Source organism: Triturus cristatus, chromosome 5_1, assembly GCF_964204655.1.
Source record: "Triturus cristatus chromosome 5_1, aTriCri1.1, whole genome shotgun sequence".
NCBI lineage: Eukaryota > Metazoa > Chordata > Amphibia > Caudata > Salamandridae > Triturus > Triturus cristatus.
In genome coordinates, this window is record NC_140587.1 from 98,135,998 (window position 1) to 98,153,611 (window position 17,614).

Below are 17,614 nucleotides of genomic sequence, written 5' to 3' on the forward strand. Positions count from 1 at the left end.
GATTCAGAACCGAGAGGACTCCAGATAAATACAGAATGTATGATCGCCCACACACCACACTTTCTTTACTCATGGGCCGCAACAACCTATAGAGAGGCCCAAGGCCAAAAGAAAAATCGGTCTTGGTAGGGGGTACTCACCTTACTGATGCGATGACCCGCCACCGGACACATGGACCCCGTGCACAAGAGTGCAATCTGCGCCCACTGGAAGGTGCTTACTATATGTTTGTTGAATTCTCTACTCTCAGTGTTTCCTACTTTCTCTTCTCAATCCTCTTTTGCTATCGGGGCATATACCCACCACTACCACAGAGGGGAACGGATAACAACTGGGTGGATAGGGGACACACGAAGCCATGGTGGGGTAACAGTCAACGTTGGTGGAAGCTCGAATTGTGGGACCAGTGGGAAATGTTAAGGGACACAGTACGCCAAATGCAGCCACTGGACGGGGGGGGGGCTCCGATAAACGAGTTACTAAACCTATGCACGTGTTGACTTGTTCTGGATCACACCCCAGATCACGCAGTACACTGCTGATGTCTCGATAGGGACAGCCAGAGAAGACGTGGCGACTTAACCACAAACTGCTCACATACGATACCAACATCACTGATATATGGGCAACTATTAGTGACTCTCCGACAATCAACGGTAATGGCTCAGTCACGCTCCCTCAGGTGTGGGACAATCTGAAAGCTGTTGTGCGAGGCAGTTTCATAGCCGTCGCAGCTAGATTGAACAAAGAGAGAAGGGACAAAAAAGAAGCTCTGGAAATTCAGGTCAGGAAACTGCACAGGTGCAGTTCTAACAAGAAGGCAACTTAATGTAGTGCGGAAACAGCTACGGGCCCTGGACTGCGACCGGGCAGAATACGCGCTCTTACGCACCAAGCAGCGCTACTGGGAAGGGGGAAACAAGGCCGGGAAACTCTTAGCACACCTACTGAGAGCCCAAACAAACTTGCTACGCATCGCATGCATACGATCTCCTCAGTGACACGGCTATTGCAGCGGAATTCGAGACCTTCTACACTACCTTATATGTGGTGGAAAACTTAGACTCGGAGGCGGTGAAGGACTGTGTACACCAGACACCGGTGCCATCTCTCCCTCACCGATGCGGATGCCCTAGATGCGAATATCCCCCTGGATGAGGTTATGGGAGCCATCCAGGGGTTCAAACTAGGGAAAGCATCTGGAGGAGACGGCTTTCCAGTAGACTTTCACAAAGCTTTTGCCCCGTTCGCCTTTTCAGTACCTTCAGCGGGACGGGAGAATTAGCACCCATGATGTCCATGGCGGAGGTGGTGGTGATACCAAAACCCGAGAAAGACCCACAAAAAATGCGCCTCCTATCGCCCAATATCATTATTGAACGTGGATTTAAAGATCTTCACCAGCGTCTTGGCAGCCCACCAGGTTCTGGCAAATACAGGCCAGTCTGGCTTTGTTCCAGAACACAGCTGCAGTGACGGAGTGAGACACCTCTGCCACCTAATAGATAAAACTCAGCAGCCTACGCTACTCCTAACGGTTGACGTCGAAAAGGCGTTTGTCCGGGTGCACTGTTCGTACCTACTCCATGTCCTCCGCAGATTTGGATTGGGGGAACGATATCTGAAGTGGGTGAACTGCATATATAAAGGCCCAGAAGCGCGCATAAGAGTGAATGGCATAAACTATCAGCCTGTTGCGATTGAGAGGGGGACCCATTAAGGATGCCCACTCTCACTCCTGCTCTTTTTTTTTTTTTTTTAAACTTCTTTTTATTGGCATTTACACATATTATCAAACAACACCAAAAAGAGAGGATTTTCATAATACAGTACTTTCTGCAGCGTATCCGGGGTGAGGAAGGAGAAGGAAACACAGAAAATCCCCATTACCTTAAACCCCAGTATTCCTTTGCCTCATATATTTTGTGTAGGGAACCGCGTCAGAAATCCCCCATTCATACTTTCCAGGGGAGTCGACAAGGTCCAAGTGCTTCCTTAACTCTCTTCTCCACACGACAAGTTCAATAAGGCCAAACCCTCCGTATATGTTCAAATCGTTCCTTGTGTAACTCAATGTTATGTTATGTTATTTGTTATGTTATGTTATTTGGTATTTTTATAGCGCACAGCTGCCCCAGCAAAGGGGCGTCCTGGCGCTTTATAGGGTAACCAAACCGTCAAACAAAAACTAAAACTAAACCTAAATCCCGCCTCTCTCACTCCTGCTCTTTGTGCTTTATATGGATCTCTTTGCGGAAAGAGTCAGGAATTGACCGTCAGTCACCGGAATCCAGATGGGAGACAGGCAACATAAAATATCCCTGTATGTATACGACGTGGTGCTCTTCCCTACGCAGCTGCTACTCTCCCTGCACCCCCCCCCCCCCCCACCCCTTGGAGGAAATCAAGACATTTAGTAAGGTCTCGGGATTTAGCATCAATATGCCAAAAACACTGGCCTGAGCCTCCCCAAAATTGATCAGGAACAATTGAGGCAGAGATTCCCGTTTGCGTGGGCTCAGGGAGGCGTCTCATATCTGGGGTTACAGATTTTTCCAACAACAGAGAAGATATTCAAGGCAAACTACTCAACCCTTCTAGAGGAGACCCGCTGTGAACTTCTCACTTGGAAGAAGCACGCAATGTCATGGCTAGGTAGGCTGGCAGCCGTCAAAATGCCACACATTTTATATGTCATGCAAACTCTTTCACTATGCCTGCCACCCTGTATCTTAGCGAAACTACAACCCCTCATTGGAGGCTTTATATGGGAAGGCAAGAGAGCCTGCATGGCTCGGCACCAAACATACCTAAGGCACGCTGATGGGGCCCTTGGGGTCCCTTACCTGAAGAGATACTTCTAAGCTGCGCAACTAAGGTACATGATAGAGTGGTACAAGCTGGAGTCTGAGAAACACTGGTGCTTTATTGATTGCGCAATTGCTGGTCTGCACACCTGGAAGGTTCCATGGCTCCCTAGACGTCACCGGCCAGTGGGAGTTTATGTCTCACCAGTACTGAGAGCCACCCTTGGGGCGTGGGACAAAGTGCAGGAACCCCTTGGCCTTTTGTCCCCTATGTTCCCTTTAACCCCATTCATTCCCAACCCAAACTTCCCCCCCAGCATTGGAAGGGACTCGATATTTGAAGTGGCAGGAGGCCAACTGTAAAAGAATTGGGGATCTATTTGATGAGGCAGGGATCATGGAGTTCCCCAATCTGGTGTCAGGCTTTTGAATCCCCAAAGATTCATATTGGCAATACTTCACGCTCCGCCACTGGGGGAGGCAACCTCAGATACAACCCCACGCAAACCGTCCCCTGACTAAATTTGAAATATGGTATATAACTCGCACTTCTGACAAGCGCCTGCTGGCGGATATCCATGCCTTCCTACATAAACCCAAGCATAACTTTAAAACCCCTGCGCAGCGTAGGTGTGAATCTGAACTGGAATGGGAATTTTCCCCTAAAGAGCGGCAGGATATAATCCACAGAGCCAGGGCCTCTTCATGCAGCACCGCCTGGAAATAAATGTTTTTATAAATAGTACATTATTGGTATTATACTCCATTTAGAACTGCAAGGTGGAAGCCCGAGGGGACTGATCTCTGCTGGCGTAAATGTGGACACCCTATTACACTCACACAAACTCTCTGGCGATGCCCGAAAATACAGAGCTACTGGGACACAATACTGCAAGACATTGACTCTATTCACCACATCGAAATACCCAGATTCCCCAGCTACACCATATTGGGACTTCCAAACCCTATTACTTACCCTCTCAAATAATGCCGAGGTAGGGCAATCACTCTAAAGCTCGGTGCAGCTAAACAGACACTAATGTCCCGTTGGGGAACAGAAGAAATTCCATCCAAACTTGACTGGCTGCATAGGATATGGGAGGTGCTGGGCATGAAAAAGATCACAGCAAGCTTGTCTCGTACCCTACCTAGGTTTGATAAAGAATGAGTTACTTACCTTCGGTAACAATGTATCTGGTAGAGACACAGTCTAACCTCAGATTCTTTAACTTAAAATAACCCCAGGCGTCAGACTGGATCCAGAAAATTTTCCTCAACAGTACCTCTGCACGCCGGGGAAGGGGGGGGGGGGGCATCGTCGCCCGGCTCCGTCCGGACATCGTCCACGGAAGTGACGTCAATGGAGCCATATAAGTCCCTCCCGGCATGCTGACGTCAGTTTTCTTTCATGAAACTCTGCAGCGCCACAACGCGGAGCCACTACAAAAACTGTTAGAGTACAGGAACAGTGTGCCAAAAAATAAAAAAAATCTGTGAAAACATGACAAGAAATCATAGAACGATGAGAAACGTTACCTTGTGAAGAAAGTACTCAACACTTGAAGGGACCATGTTGACAGAGCACTCAACACTTGAAGGGACTGAAGGGAGCGAACAACGCACCCGCCTCTAGAAACAGTCTCACCCAGGTGAAGAGCCGCGCCCCCTCATCCCAAGAGGCAACAGCATTGGAAATGAAAGTCATAACAAACGAAGGACAGTTCGCAACCAAAGGATGGAACGGTAAGAAGACAGTCTGTAACCACAAGACTATAACAACATGACTCATGGCGAGTGGCTAAAAGTGAGCAACAACAAAGAACGTTCACCACACCCGCCACAATGACCTATGAACTGTAGCATAGTCAAATAGAACCTCAACCCAATCGACTGCAGCATAGACAAGGAGACCCCAAGGAAATGGGCGGAGGGAGAGTGGATGAACATGAAAATCTCCACTACAGAAAACCAGGGAGGAAGAGCATTGAAAAGCACGTAATCTAGCCACCCAAAACGAGAATGGGTGGAGAACCAATGTGCCAGAACAGAAAGACACACCAAGCCCCAGAGGCAGGTGAACTAGAGTACCCCTTAAGGAAACCATTGGCCACCTGTAAGGAGGCAAGGGGGCAGAACCCCACCTGGAAGGCCCTCGCAGAACGGGGAGGATGGGTGGGCGTTAAGGAATCTGCGGCTAGAGTGTCTCTACCAGATGCATTGTTACCAAAGGTAAGTAACTCGTTCATCTGATAGACATCTAGCTGCAGATTCCTTAACTTAGAATAGATAACAAAGCTATACCCCATTGGAGGAGGGTCTGCGACTGAAAACCACCATGTTCCCAAGGGAAGTAATCCGTCAATATTGTTGACTAGAACAAGGTGGGGACAGGAATGCCAGCGTAGCTGACATCAGACCCATGAAGCTCAGTGTGGAAGCATGAGCAAGGGAAGCAGGGTACCACAATCCGTCAGAGAGACGTAACAAAATCACAGAACCATAAAGGTCAGTGTGCAATGCCAGAATGCCATAAACTTCAGCAAAAAGAAGTGAAACTGAATATATGATCCCAGGATCCGCCAAGAGACAAAATCCCAGAAAAGGGACTAAACAGTAGGACAGAGTCAGAACATACACATTGAGCGGGTGCCAAAAAATGACATGTCAGAAGCAGACGTCACCATGCCGAGACATACAAACAATGACTACCAGGAGATACATAGAGGTGGATTGCAAGAATACCCGTAAGCAGACCTTGTGTACCGTGAGAACCCACCACACAAGTGTACAATCCCAACAACACGTAACAGCCAGAGTAGATACGCGCCGACGGAGAAAGACAGGAGCATTAACATGTAGTAAACCGGCGAACCGTACCCACCGGTTCAATGACCAAGGATCACCGGCAAGCCGGACATACACACAAAGCCATCTCCCATGAGGGAGAGAGAGACATAGAGAGGGATCTGGGACAATTCCCAGAAACATAGCAGGAAAAACCATGTATGCTCACCCTCTCGCGTGCGTATAACTCATGACATATAAAGAGCACATAGAGACATAGGAAAAAGTCATGAAAGTGATAACCAAGGGGAAACTCGAAGAGTAACCCTAGAGAATAGGAAGTCGCCTAAGAGGTACCAATGGCACTGATGTGAAAAGAAGCAGGGCATACAAGTACATCCACAAAGGAGGGCGACCCCAACCCCCTCGATTGGGAAGCAAGGACCGAGCCACCACAATACAGGTGGGAATACTGACCACCACACTAAGGAAGAAGTCAGGAACACACAGAAAAGAAATGTCTGTAAAAGTACGTATATAGACAGCATGATGCCAGAGAGCATCTGGAAACAGAATACATCCGCTGAAAATCACAGCAGGGACCAGGAGGAGAAACACCTGAGCCGTGGGAACACAGCCAAGACAGTGGATCAAGGAACACCACGGGTCCCACGTGAAAGCACGCACGCACACACCCAAGCGTGGACCCACAGGTAATGGCACAAAAAGAACCGATCTGGAGCAGAACGGACACAGCGCTCACAGGGACGTGCACCCACGCCCAAGACATCCAACAGTGCGAGGGGGAGAATTAAGATGGAAAGATGAGCCGGAGAAGACTGTGCCCACAGACATAGGAGAGTGCAATGGAACAACCGTAAGCAGCAATACAGAAGCTCCAGGAGAGGGCCACACTAGTCCGTGGGCCGCAACAGAGCAAACGTCTCACCCCAGCAGGAAGCATGGAACAAGGGGAGATGCTTATAGCATAACCCACAGGAATAATCCCCAGAGGGACAGAAAATAACAGAGGACTCCACACGAGCCTCCGAAACTTCCTGGCAAGGAAGGGCAGCTACACAATAGCGAACGAATACCCCACATAGGGTACGTCAGATCCCTATAAAAAGCAAGGGACACCCCTTGAGTCAAGCTCATAGGCAAAGGTAAAAAAGAACCATAGAAACAGATAGCTCAGCTGTACCAATTTTTTTTAAAGAAAAAGAACGGCCAAGCAGCCATACAACCAGTCTGGAAAATACGTCTTGAACCCAGAGTAGGAAATCATAAATGCAGTGACAATTCTGCATATGAAAACACAGGTCCAACAAGGGGACTAAAAACCTGGCAGTCATTGAAATCCAGATAGGAGGTGCCAGACCGCCGAGTCGGCATGCTCATCAAACAGAAGAACTCCATCAAAGGGCAGATACCAGAGTCTCTCCCGGATATTCTCTGGAAAACTGCCATCGCGTAGCCAAGCATGGCGACGCAGAGCAATTGACCTGGCCATAGCGCGATCCAGGGAGTCAGTGGTGTCCCTGGCCGACCGGACAGAAAACTGTGCTATGTCGCAGCCATCCCGAATAAGCCGGGCCAGGTCAGCACGAGGGCCCTCCTGCAAAGAGGGAAGAAGTTGTTTGACGGAGTCCCAATGGGCAAAAGCAGCCCAAACAAACATGCAGGTCGTGTTGAGGCCCCGAAGGCCTAAGCTGGCGGAAGCAAAGACATAGTGGCCACCCGACTCCAACCACCGAGATTCCCGAGTGGCCACCCGACTCCAACCACCAAGATTCCCGAGTGGGAGGAAGCAACGGAGGAGGAGAGGAAGGTAGTGCTGCCTGGACCACAAGTCCTTGATCCCTAGGATGGAGGGACAAACAGACAGGGTCATCTGAAGCCGGGCGATGGCGATGTGCAATAGCACGACCCACGGGGTCCCCCAATGAGGGTCCTGCCCAAGTCCCCAGAAGGACATCGTACAGTGACCTGCCAAAAGGCAATAAGGGTTCCACACCCACCATACCCTGGTGGACAAGATCCAACAAAGGATCCGAAGGCAGGGAGACAGAGGGCGGCTGCATATTTAAGATATTCGCAGCCCTGTGAACCGCCCTTGCAAACTCTGCGCTAGCCTCCGTTGCAATTCGAGGTGGAGACAGTAAGTCATCCGTTGGGGACGGCTGCAGCCGTCCACCCAAAGACAGAGGCCCTACATAGTGATGGGCCGCCCAGGGCCCGGTGGGCCCCTGCTACGTGGAGCATTGAAAAAACCCTGGGGTTGGAGAACCCACTGGGGTCACATCCTCCACCAGCAGAGGAACAGTCGGGACGGATCTGGCGTCGGATCGACGTCGTCGACCCCTAAAGGGGACTCGTCCTACCGGCGTCAGACAGGCATCGACTTGGCCTCCACCACGGCAGGAGCCTGCGGGAAGGAATGACGTGGACTCAAAGTCTAGCTCCGTGCTGCAGACGCATCAGGAGGGCCAGGTGTCATAACCGGGGCCGGAACTGGCAGCCCCTACAGGGCTGTGCGAAGACGCACCAGGAGGGCTAGACGTCATATTGGGATGCCCCTCCAGGTGGTGTCCTGATTTCGCAGCGACCCCGGAACCGTAGTCAAAGCACTCGGTTGGCACCAAGGGCAAACCTGCTGGGGAACACCCGACCTGAGTCCCTACCCCCACTGTGGGGCCTGGAGGAACGTCAGGGAGTGTGGGTGACCCAAAGATGGCCTGCAAAGCCCTGGAATAGGCTTCCATCTGAATCCAAGTCACCACAGCACCAGGAAACAGGGGGTAGGCGGGGGCCGACTCCTGAAGGCCTGTATCTGGTGTAAACCGGGAGCAGCGGGCCCGTTGTCACACTTATGCGAGGTCGACGACCTCCATGACTTCTTCCAGTGCTTACCTGAGACAGGCGAGCTGCATCCACGGGAACGACTCTGGAACCTGTCCCGAACAGGAATCTCAACGTGGGAAGAAGCACTGCGCCGTTTGGATCCGTCAGCTGGAGATGGAGGCTGGCCCCGCAAGGATTCTGACCGGGACAAACGGGCGGACATCAATTTCATCCATCGCTCCCGCAGGGCCTTTGGCTTCAACTGCCGGCAGGCGTCATACTCGGCAAAGTCGTGGTGCTCACCCAAGCACCACATGCAGATCTCGTAAGGATCCGTCTCTGACATCTGCTGCGATAAGGACGCACACGACTTGAAGCCCGCAGGCATCGCACACTGTTCCAGATGCGAAAAGGCGTTGTGAAGGCCTGAAAACAAACAGGCCAGAAGAACCCATTCTCCCGGAACCGTGTTGGGAAAAGAAGAAACCGGACGTCAGCACTTGGGGGGATGGGGGGGAGGGAGGGGACTTATATGGCTCCATGGAGGTCACTTCTGTGAACGACGTCAGGACTGAGCCGGGCGCCACCGCCCCCGGCGTGCAGAGGTACTGCTGGGGAAAAAGATTTTTGGGATCCAGCCTCACGCCTGGGGCTAGTCTAAATTGAGGAATCTGCGGCTAGATGTCTCTATCAGATACATGGGGCACCACCATCGAGTTCCTATCTTCTGAATTCAGGGAACTTACCTGCCCCAGATACCTTTGAGTACTCCGACTGTCAGCTATACATCGCCAGCCAGAAAACCAACCCCAGGGAAATCATGTCCCCCACTGTAAACCCTCGTTAACGCGATTCAAGGAGCCCCTCTGACACCATAGGTTTGAAGCTGTATGGAAAGCAGGTTTGATCTACAGACTCCATTGGAAGGTTGAATTTCTTAGGCAGCTATTTCCATTAAGAAATGGAATTTAGAAATATCATTGACCAATCTTGTGTATTTGACTTTATCCATCCCACTTGGGAGATCAAAATTCTGCCTATCATCATCTTGTTTTCCATAATCTTGAGGAAGATCACCTTCCCTCATCTATATCCAAGTAAACGTAATACTGCTACGTGCAACAGAATGCTCCTTTGCCGGTGAGGGAAGAGGTGATGGTGATGGTCGCTTAGGTGGTGAAACTGGTAAAGGAGGAGGAGGTGGTGCGGCAGGTAACCCTATTAGGGGATTATTAGTCTGATTTTGTGGCACTAATTCATTAAAGGTCTCCATCCTTCGCAGCAACGTAGTCAAAAAGGCCAATGGCACATAAACAAAGTCAAGTTCTATGCATTTACCAGTAGGTCTCTTCCCCATAGACTATTGAGAGACTGAAGACATATAATCTTGTTGATAATCATACTCATTCTAGGATTGATTGTCCCCCATTCCATCTCAAAAATCTGGGACATAACTTATGTCTAATCGTGAGAGGCTCTAAGCAGTCTGTGTGGCATTATCACTAGCCTCGTCTTCTTAGTCTGACAGTAGGAGTTTACCAGGGGTAAAGTTCAACACCTTCAATGTTGAAAACTCAGGTTTCTTAAAATTTGCAGTCAAAGGTATTGCGGTCAGTAGGTTTGATGTCAATGGCAGGGTTACTGTTAATGGTGTCGTAGACTGTAGGTTCTACGTCGACAGCAGAGTAATCAACAAGGTAGTCGTCGTGGATGATATCCCAGTCATTGACGGCGCTGCTGCAGTTGATGGTGCAGTCAACTGAACCGTTGTTGATGAAGATAACTTTGAAGGCTTTAGAAGATGTTCTCGTTTCAATTACTGGCAGATCCTTATAATGCTTAGAAAGTTTCTTTCCAGTATTTGATGAGATGGCTGCAAGCGCTGTACCAAACAAGTCCAGTCCAGGATACTGTTTAAGTTTCCTTTTCTGCACTGCCTATGTGTAAGTGCTTGGAGGTGCACTTTTCCCTGAATACTTCCCTGAACCGGAGGGATCCCCTTTAGAAAGGGTGAAATTCTCTTTAGCCAGAAGAAATAATGCCAACCTACTTTTTCAGTCTTTAAAAGTCTCAGTGGTAAAATACTTCACATCTTGATGTCTTATGATTAGGATAAAGGCAGAACATACACTAAGTATATTAACATATATCTTCCCGTGTCTACAAGATGAAGAGCATGTGCAAAGAGATTTCTTTTCTCTGTCAGCCATGGTAAAATGAAATTTTATTGTTTTAGACAACATCTGAGATCCACAATATAGTAAAATAACTTGTACAAATTACCAATCTCATTATATTACAATATATCATAAAAATCTTAAAAGCAAACTTGATTATTGTTCTTTAGCTTGTACATCTCTAAAACCGCAGAAATAACACTTTAAAATAGTTAAAAACATCTTAGCAGACAAAATCATCAGGAGGGTTTCTTATGATCTCAGTCAGATCCGTATTTCTAAGAATATTATGTTTTATACAGATACGTTTTAAAAATCATGAACGCGCCTCAACCAGACTACTATTTGGACAGACAAATAAAACATGTGCCAAGTCTTGGATTCCTCCATTACATAAATAACATTTGCCTGTTTTATGAAAGTTGCCACCCCAATTTTTGGTTACTTCTTTTAACGGGAGTATCTTCGGCCTTAGCATCAGATTGCAACGCTTAACCTTGTGGTCTAGTGTGAAATTCAAATATTTTGGGCATTCTTTATATTCCACACTAGCTAACGCCAACTTGTAGTGTGATAACTGATGACAGTAAAGTTTAGCCATTTTGAAGCTCAACCTCGGGGTGGATTTTTTCCAAGAGGAACCAGTCAAACCATTAGGTCCCTCAAATTTTATTATCCGCATCTGTTTCTTTGCAAATCTTCGTTTGCACCTTTTCTTTCTCTTTTTGGTCACTGTGTTCATTCTGAGATGTTTTTTATTTTTATTGGAGAAGGCTTTTGCTCTGACTCCCTCTTTGATTTTTTTCTCCATTGATGGATCCATTATATTTGGTTCTTGATAGTTTGACTCCTTTTTAAAGTTAAAGATCGGATAGTTTGGAAGAGTTTTCCCACCCGAGTCATTTGTCAATGCTGTTTGTTTGTTCTTGGCTTACTATTTCCTCCTTGAATAGTTTCTGTAGAGAGTATTTTATCTCTGTCTTTTCCTTTTTCTTTCTCAACTTTCTAGTTGATTTATCTACTTTGAAGTCAGTATATGTTATTTTCTGATTCAGAATATTTATTTGCTTGGTGTTTTGAGTTATTTTTTGTATCTCTAGCTCTTCCTTTAATTTCGTTTTAGGTTGCAGGCTTCTGCCAGGGAGGCTAGTTTGGTGATCCACAAGATATTGCAACACGGTTGACTGCATTTCTAGTAGATGGTCTATATTTATTGTAGATTTCTCTAATAGGAGTAAACTGGATTCAAGTATCTTTTGGAAGGTAAAGAAGGCACCTGATAGATTTTCTTGTTTACAATAAGAATCAATTTGGGCAGGAGACAAACGGAAAAACTGGAGAGCGAGATAAATGATCTTCTGCGTTTGTAGTGTTACTTAGGATGCTGTTAAACAGTTCAAGCTTCTCTTTAGGGTGCTTAACCTCACTTTTATGTGACTTTTGGTTTATGCTTATATCCGGTAGTGTAAAGTCATGGATGTAATTTCCTTTCCCAAGATCCGATTGATGTTGTCTAGTTGGGTCCTTTGGAGTGGAAATGACTAACTGGTTATTTTCTTCATTTGAATCAGTCTGAGCCTTCTGTTGATTTGTCTTATTTTCCGTTTTTTCCTCTACGCTATTTTGTTCTCCTTTTTCTTCAGTGTCCAAATTGATTAGCTTGGTGCATGTTGATACTGAAGGAGGAAAAAAGTCTGTAATTGTATGGGATTTTGATAATGCTCGGATGTGTGCTGATCTCATTTCGCTTTTCCTCAGCGATTGTTCTATTCCTAACCTTTTCATAAATAGTGTTCTGCTTCTTAGTTTTTTATATGCCATCCTTCAGGCATTGTACGAAACTACGTTCCTTTCCCGACTGACTGCCATGCACCTGTGCCCGTACCACGCTTACTATTACTTTCAGAGGTAACAGGAAAACGTATCTGAAATCAAACGATACACATTCAAAGATCTTCGATGTGGTTCAACAGGTTAAGCAGGAGTCAGTATTGGTGGGTCGCTGGACGGTTAAAAATTTGAAAGTTTGAGGATTTGAGGGAGGGCTGAAATGAGCAAAAGAACAAAAAAGCCTATTGTTCTAATACTGTCCTGACATTATGAGGCTTCAACTCGGCCTCATACTGCTCATATCACCCAAATCGATTTCTCCCCCTGCCTTATGCCCCCCGTGCTGTGAGCGGTGCCATTAAAACCACTGGTAGAATGAAAATTAGAGGGCACTGTTTGAAAGTGAACACTCATGCCCCCTCCCCCAATGATGGCATGCCCCCTCCCCCAATGACAGCAGGGCAACCAAGATTTGCGGGTGGGCAGGATGATTAGGACCACACCGACTCGCAAGCCGCACCGGCCTAACGCCGCCCGCTTCCGCAAAGACGGGTGGTTACCGTGGCTCTAAGCTCCGGCTGCCACTACACCGCTCAGTACCTTGGTGCCTCTCAGGATGAGGACTGTTGCCGCTATCTCGCTGGCGCTATCCCGGTCTCCAGCAGTCTGATAACTGAGCGGTAACTGGTCGGCCAACACCGCAAATCTTAAGCAGGCGACAGATGGTGAGCAGGGCAGCGTTTCCCTTGGCCTCCTTGACTGCCGCTCACTTCACTACCGCTCACTTCACCGCCGCACTGCTTCGTCCTTCCGCGCCGTCTCGGATCAAGTGGAAAGCCATGGCGACAGTTGACTGTCGGGTATGAAAAATCTTCCTGGTACAAAATTTAATAAAATACTCTCTAAAAACAGCTCACAGCACTGCAGTGCTGAAGGTAGGGCTATGTCAAATCCAGGGCAGATCAAGAAAGATTAACAGATTTTAGGTTCACTGCAAGGTGAGAACAGAGCTCTGCCAGGGACCCCTTCACAACATGACGTGTGGTAGAAATCGAAGCTATGTGCCATCTGGGGGGAGGAGGCAAGCTTAAGCTTTTATCTCATTGGCTGAAGTTTGAGTTCTTTCAAATGACGTGGATGTGTTACTAAATATACAAAGTTGTTTCAGGCTTATGGCCATTCCACACTGTATACAGTTATTTTAATGTACAGAGGATTCCCAGCCTGATGACAGGAAATGAACCAAGCATGTGAATATATAAAAGGTACAATGTTGGAGAAGTAAACTGTGGGGATGGTTGAGAGATATTGGGTGAGTTTGTCAAATCTTTCAAATGATTTGTGGAAGAATAGGAATTGGGTAGAATGGTGGAAAGGGAAGAGGTGCTAGTTATGGGTTTCCTGAAAATGAAAGAGAAAAGAAATATGCTTTGATAGATAAGTTGAATGGATATATGAGATGGATTAGTGGGAGTGGCCAACATTTATTCCAGAACACATGGCCAAATTTAGAGTGTGGCTGATGCAGGAAGTCTACCAAACTCGGTTTCTTCCTGCTATTTAGATTTAGGGAAATGCCTGGTTTCTGAAGGCAAAGTCTCCACAGGCCCAGCTCGCAGAAACCATGTCTGCCAAAGGGAAGACTGTTAACGTACACCAGACCATTCACAACTCCAATGTGCAATCTTCCTGTTGGGATCGACCAGAGAAAGCTTGGCAGTCCTGAAGAAGAAACCAAAGAAATTACGCCCTTGCATTGAGAGAAGAATGTGTCAGTTTAAATGTTTGTAGTTTTTCAATAAGAAACTCTTGATTTGGAATTTTATTTCAGAAAAAAAATAAGTCTGTTGAGCAGACACATTTAATATGCTATCCACTCGGCATTTCAGTGCTATCAGCAGACCCGCAGTGGTGTTGGCTCTGAAAGCACAGAGATGCTCTCTGTATAGTGGGGATCTGGTAGACTGGCACACTGCCAGGGGAACAATAAACAATGCCCCATGTAATCCGAGATGTGAGAAGATGAGTACTGAGGGTATTAGAGAGCTGGAGAGCATGGCCAAGGAGAAAAGAGATCAGTGGCCTCACGTGAAAGGCAGAGAAGTATGCAGCAATAGGGTGTTTGTAGAACACCAATAGATACTGGTTATACAATTAAGAGAATTAATGTTGGTCCTAATTCATTGATAGTATAGATCTGGGGTCTCCAAACTTTTCTGTAAAAAGACCCACATATGCTCATGAAAATCATCCTGAGCTACTATTTTTATTAGAGTTGTAATACTGACCACATCAGAAAAGATTACATTAGTGGTCACCATATGCAAGATTACCAGCTAAATTCAACTCAGATAATCAGGCACAGATATCATAAGTAATATAAAAAATTATTTGTCTGTTAAATGACTATTGGGGAATACATTAACAGCCTCTGCAGTGTCCTTGAGACCGAATTAACAATACGAGTAATAAATCTCCCAACACGTCATGATTTAACAATTAAATATCAGCTTCAAATATGTTTCGCAAATGAAGCTGTTTTCTCCAAAGAGCAGCTTATGAGCTCGGAAAATACACACATTATTTTCTTAAAACATACGTACCAATATTGGCACACACAGAATAATTAAAGCAAGCAAAAGCTTCTAGTTTATTATGTCGGGCTCTATACTACTGTATAAGGAGGGTTACTTATACTTATAAGTAGCAGGAGATCTATCAGTAGTTCATAAGTTACTCATTGGAGAAGCTTAGTTTAGAACATCAGTGACAGGAAGAAGTCAGACAAAAAAAGACTTACAGCAAGAGGCTGAACGGTGGCAATTCGTCCAGTACTGCTACTTAGTAAGGAAACCTTGCTCTCTTTGTAAGGAACATCGCCGGTGAGCTTTTCCAGCAGCAACTCCAGGACTTGGGTGGTCAAGTTTGGATCTGTTGCTAGTGCTTTCCACAGCACACAAGTATCACTGGTATTGAGAAAAAGATAACAATGAATTCTGTCAAACTTGAATATTAATTTCTAGACATTTATACTGCAATTTAACTGTTTCTTAATGCAAAGTAAGCATGAGGAAAAAGAGGACAAAAGAAAGGAAAAAGCACATGGTATTGCCCCAATTCAGATACTGCAAATTGAAATTTCTTTATCAAGAATCTAGTCCTAAATCACTCTCATCTTAATAGGTATAGTATGCTAAACGGAAATATTAAGTACCTGTAATCCTAGCTCTCCCCTATGTGATGCATTTCCCTTGATGAAAGTTCGAAAGTCAATGTGAACAGCAGTAACATTAACTACTCCAGGAATGAAAACTTAAGGTTTACCCATTGATGTTCTTCCAGGAAACACTGTGTGGTAAGTGTTTGGTGGGATTTTCAAATTACATATTCAAGGGAAAGAAAAAAAGTGCTTGGATTATTGCTGATACCGGAAAAGAGGCAAATGATGTAACAAATATAGCCCAGTTATCAGTTAAGAAATATATTTAAAAAAATGAAGGCCATCTAAACATCATCTATCTTTAAGCCTTGAAAAAGGGTTTTTTGCCAGGAACACGTGGTGGCTGTGTACGGTGCATTCAAAAGTAATAAAGGATTATTTAAACAAAATACGATCTTTGGACTATTAAGTATTCACTTATTAAGAGTGATAAGCTTTTTGGACTCTTGATGGTTCACTAAATCGATACAAACAAGAACATCCTGTGAAGGTTAACTATTTCTGTACTAGTGGGGATAGTTTGGAGATACAGGCGCGGAGTTGAAGAAGTTACTTACTTTCGGTAGCATATTATCTAGTAGAGACATGGTCTAGCCGCAGATTCCTTAACTACGTGAATTCTCCCCAGGCATCAGACTGGATCCAGGAAATGTTTCAGCAGTATATCTACGCGCCGGAGGACGGCATCGTACGACTCGATGATGAGGTTGTCTCCGGTTGTGACGTCAGCGGAGCCATATAAGTCCCTCTGGCGCGCAGACATCAGTTTCTTCTGTGTAACCTTTCGCGCCACAATGCAGAGCCACTATAGAAACTGGCTGTGGAAAGAGTGTGCCAAACTGTTTCTTTGAAAGAATAAATAGAAAACAAAAATGAATGGTATGGCAATTCCAAGTCAAGATCTACAAGGTAAGACCAAATGGTTCTTGAATTACCCAAGCACATGAAAGAATGCTCACTTGAGTATAAAACCGGTGCTGAAGGAGGGTAAAATCCTTACACCAAGATATGGTCTATAAGGAAAAATCAAATAGTTCAATGAAGCACATAGCTACTTAAACACTAACCACTTGTGTATAAATCAGGGTTCTAAAAGCAAATACCTCTTACACTACAAATCGTTCACAGAGTGGGGAGGATGCGCAGGGCTTTAAGGAATCTGCGGCTAGACTATGTCTCTACCAGATAATACATTACTGAAGTTAAGTAGCTTGTTTATCTGATAGAGACATCTAGCCAGAGATTCCTTAATCGTTTTAGTAAATACCATAGCTACGCTGCAAACTAAACACCAAAAGTTCTCAGAGAGAACTAGATGGTCGAATTTAACAATAGACCATACGTATGTAGGAATTAGAAGAAAATGAGCATGAGCTGATGAAAACTGTGGCAAGGACCACAGGAAATGTAAATAAAATGAACCCCACAGGCACGGAAAAAAACATGCTAGAGGGTAGTTGAATAACACTGTGTCAGAAGACAACAGTAGGACAGTAGTATCTGACCCCTTATCGGTGCAATGAGCCTATGGACTGCAATATCCAGAGGCAATAACTAATACCTTGTAAAGCACAAGTTACTTACTTGTGTAACGATATATCTGTAAGACATTCGTTAGTGATAGATTCCTTACCTTAGAATATCCCCGGGCGTCAAACTGGATCCGGAAGGTTTTCGTCAGCAGTACCCCTGCGCGTCGGCAGGTGTCGTCGTACGGCTCCGCATATGTCACTGCTGTCGTATCCGCCGAGATTACGTCATCGGAGCTACTTAGACGCACCCTGATGTCAGTTCTGTACACAACTTTTCCTCGCCAGGAGCACAGAGCCATGCCAGAGACAGACTACTGGTGCAATAGAACTAGGGCCCTAAAAGTGATGACCTGCACTCTAGAGACTAGTTCCCAGAACGGGGAGGATGGGTGGGCGGTAAGGAATCTATCACTAACTAAT

The 17,614-nt window shown here is 46.0% G+C and overlaps 1 protein-coding gene across 2 annotated transcripts in view; it reads right to left on the reverse strand.

The window, feature by feature from the left end:
* Positions 1–17,614, reverse strand: part of MROH1 (maestro heat like repeat family member 1) — a 2,508,022-nt gene that overhangs the window by 602,627 nt on the left and 1,887,781 nt on the right. For both annotated transcript variants that reach the window (XM_085604508.1, XM_085604507.1), the window contains one exon: positions 15,243–15,408. In XM_085604508.1, coding sequence (XP_085460634.1) covers positions 15,243–15,408 — 166 coding nt within the window. The remainder of the gene's footprint in view (positions 1–15,242; positions 15,409–17,614) is intronic.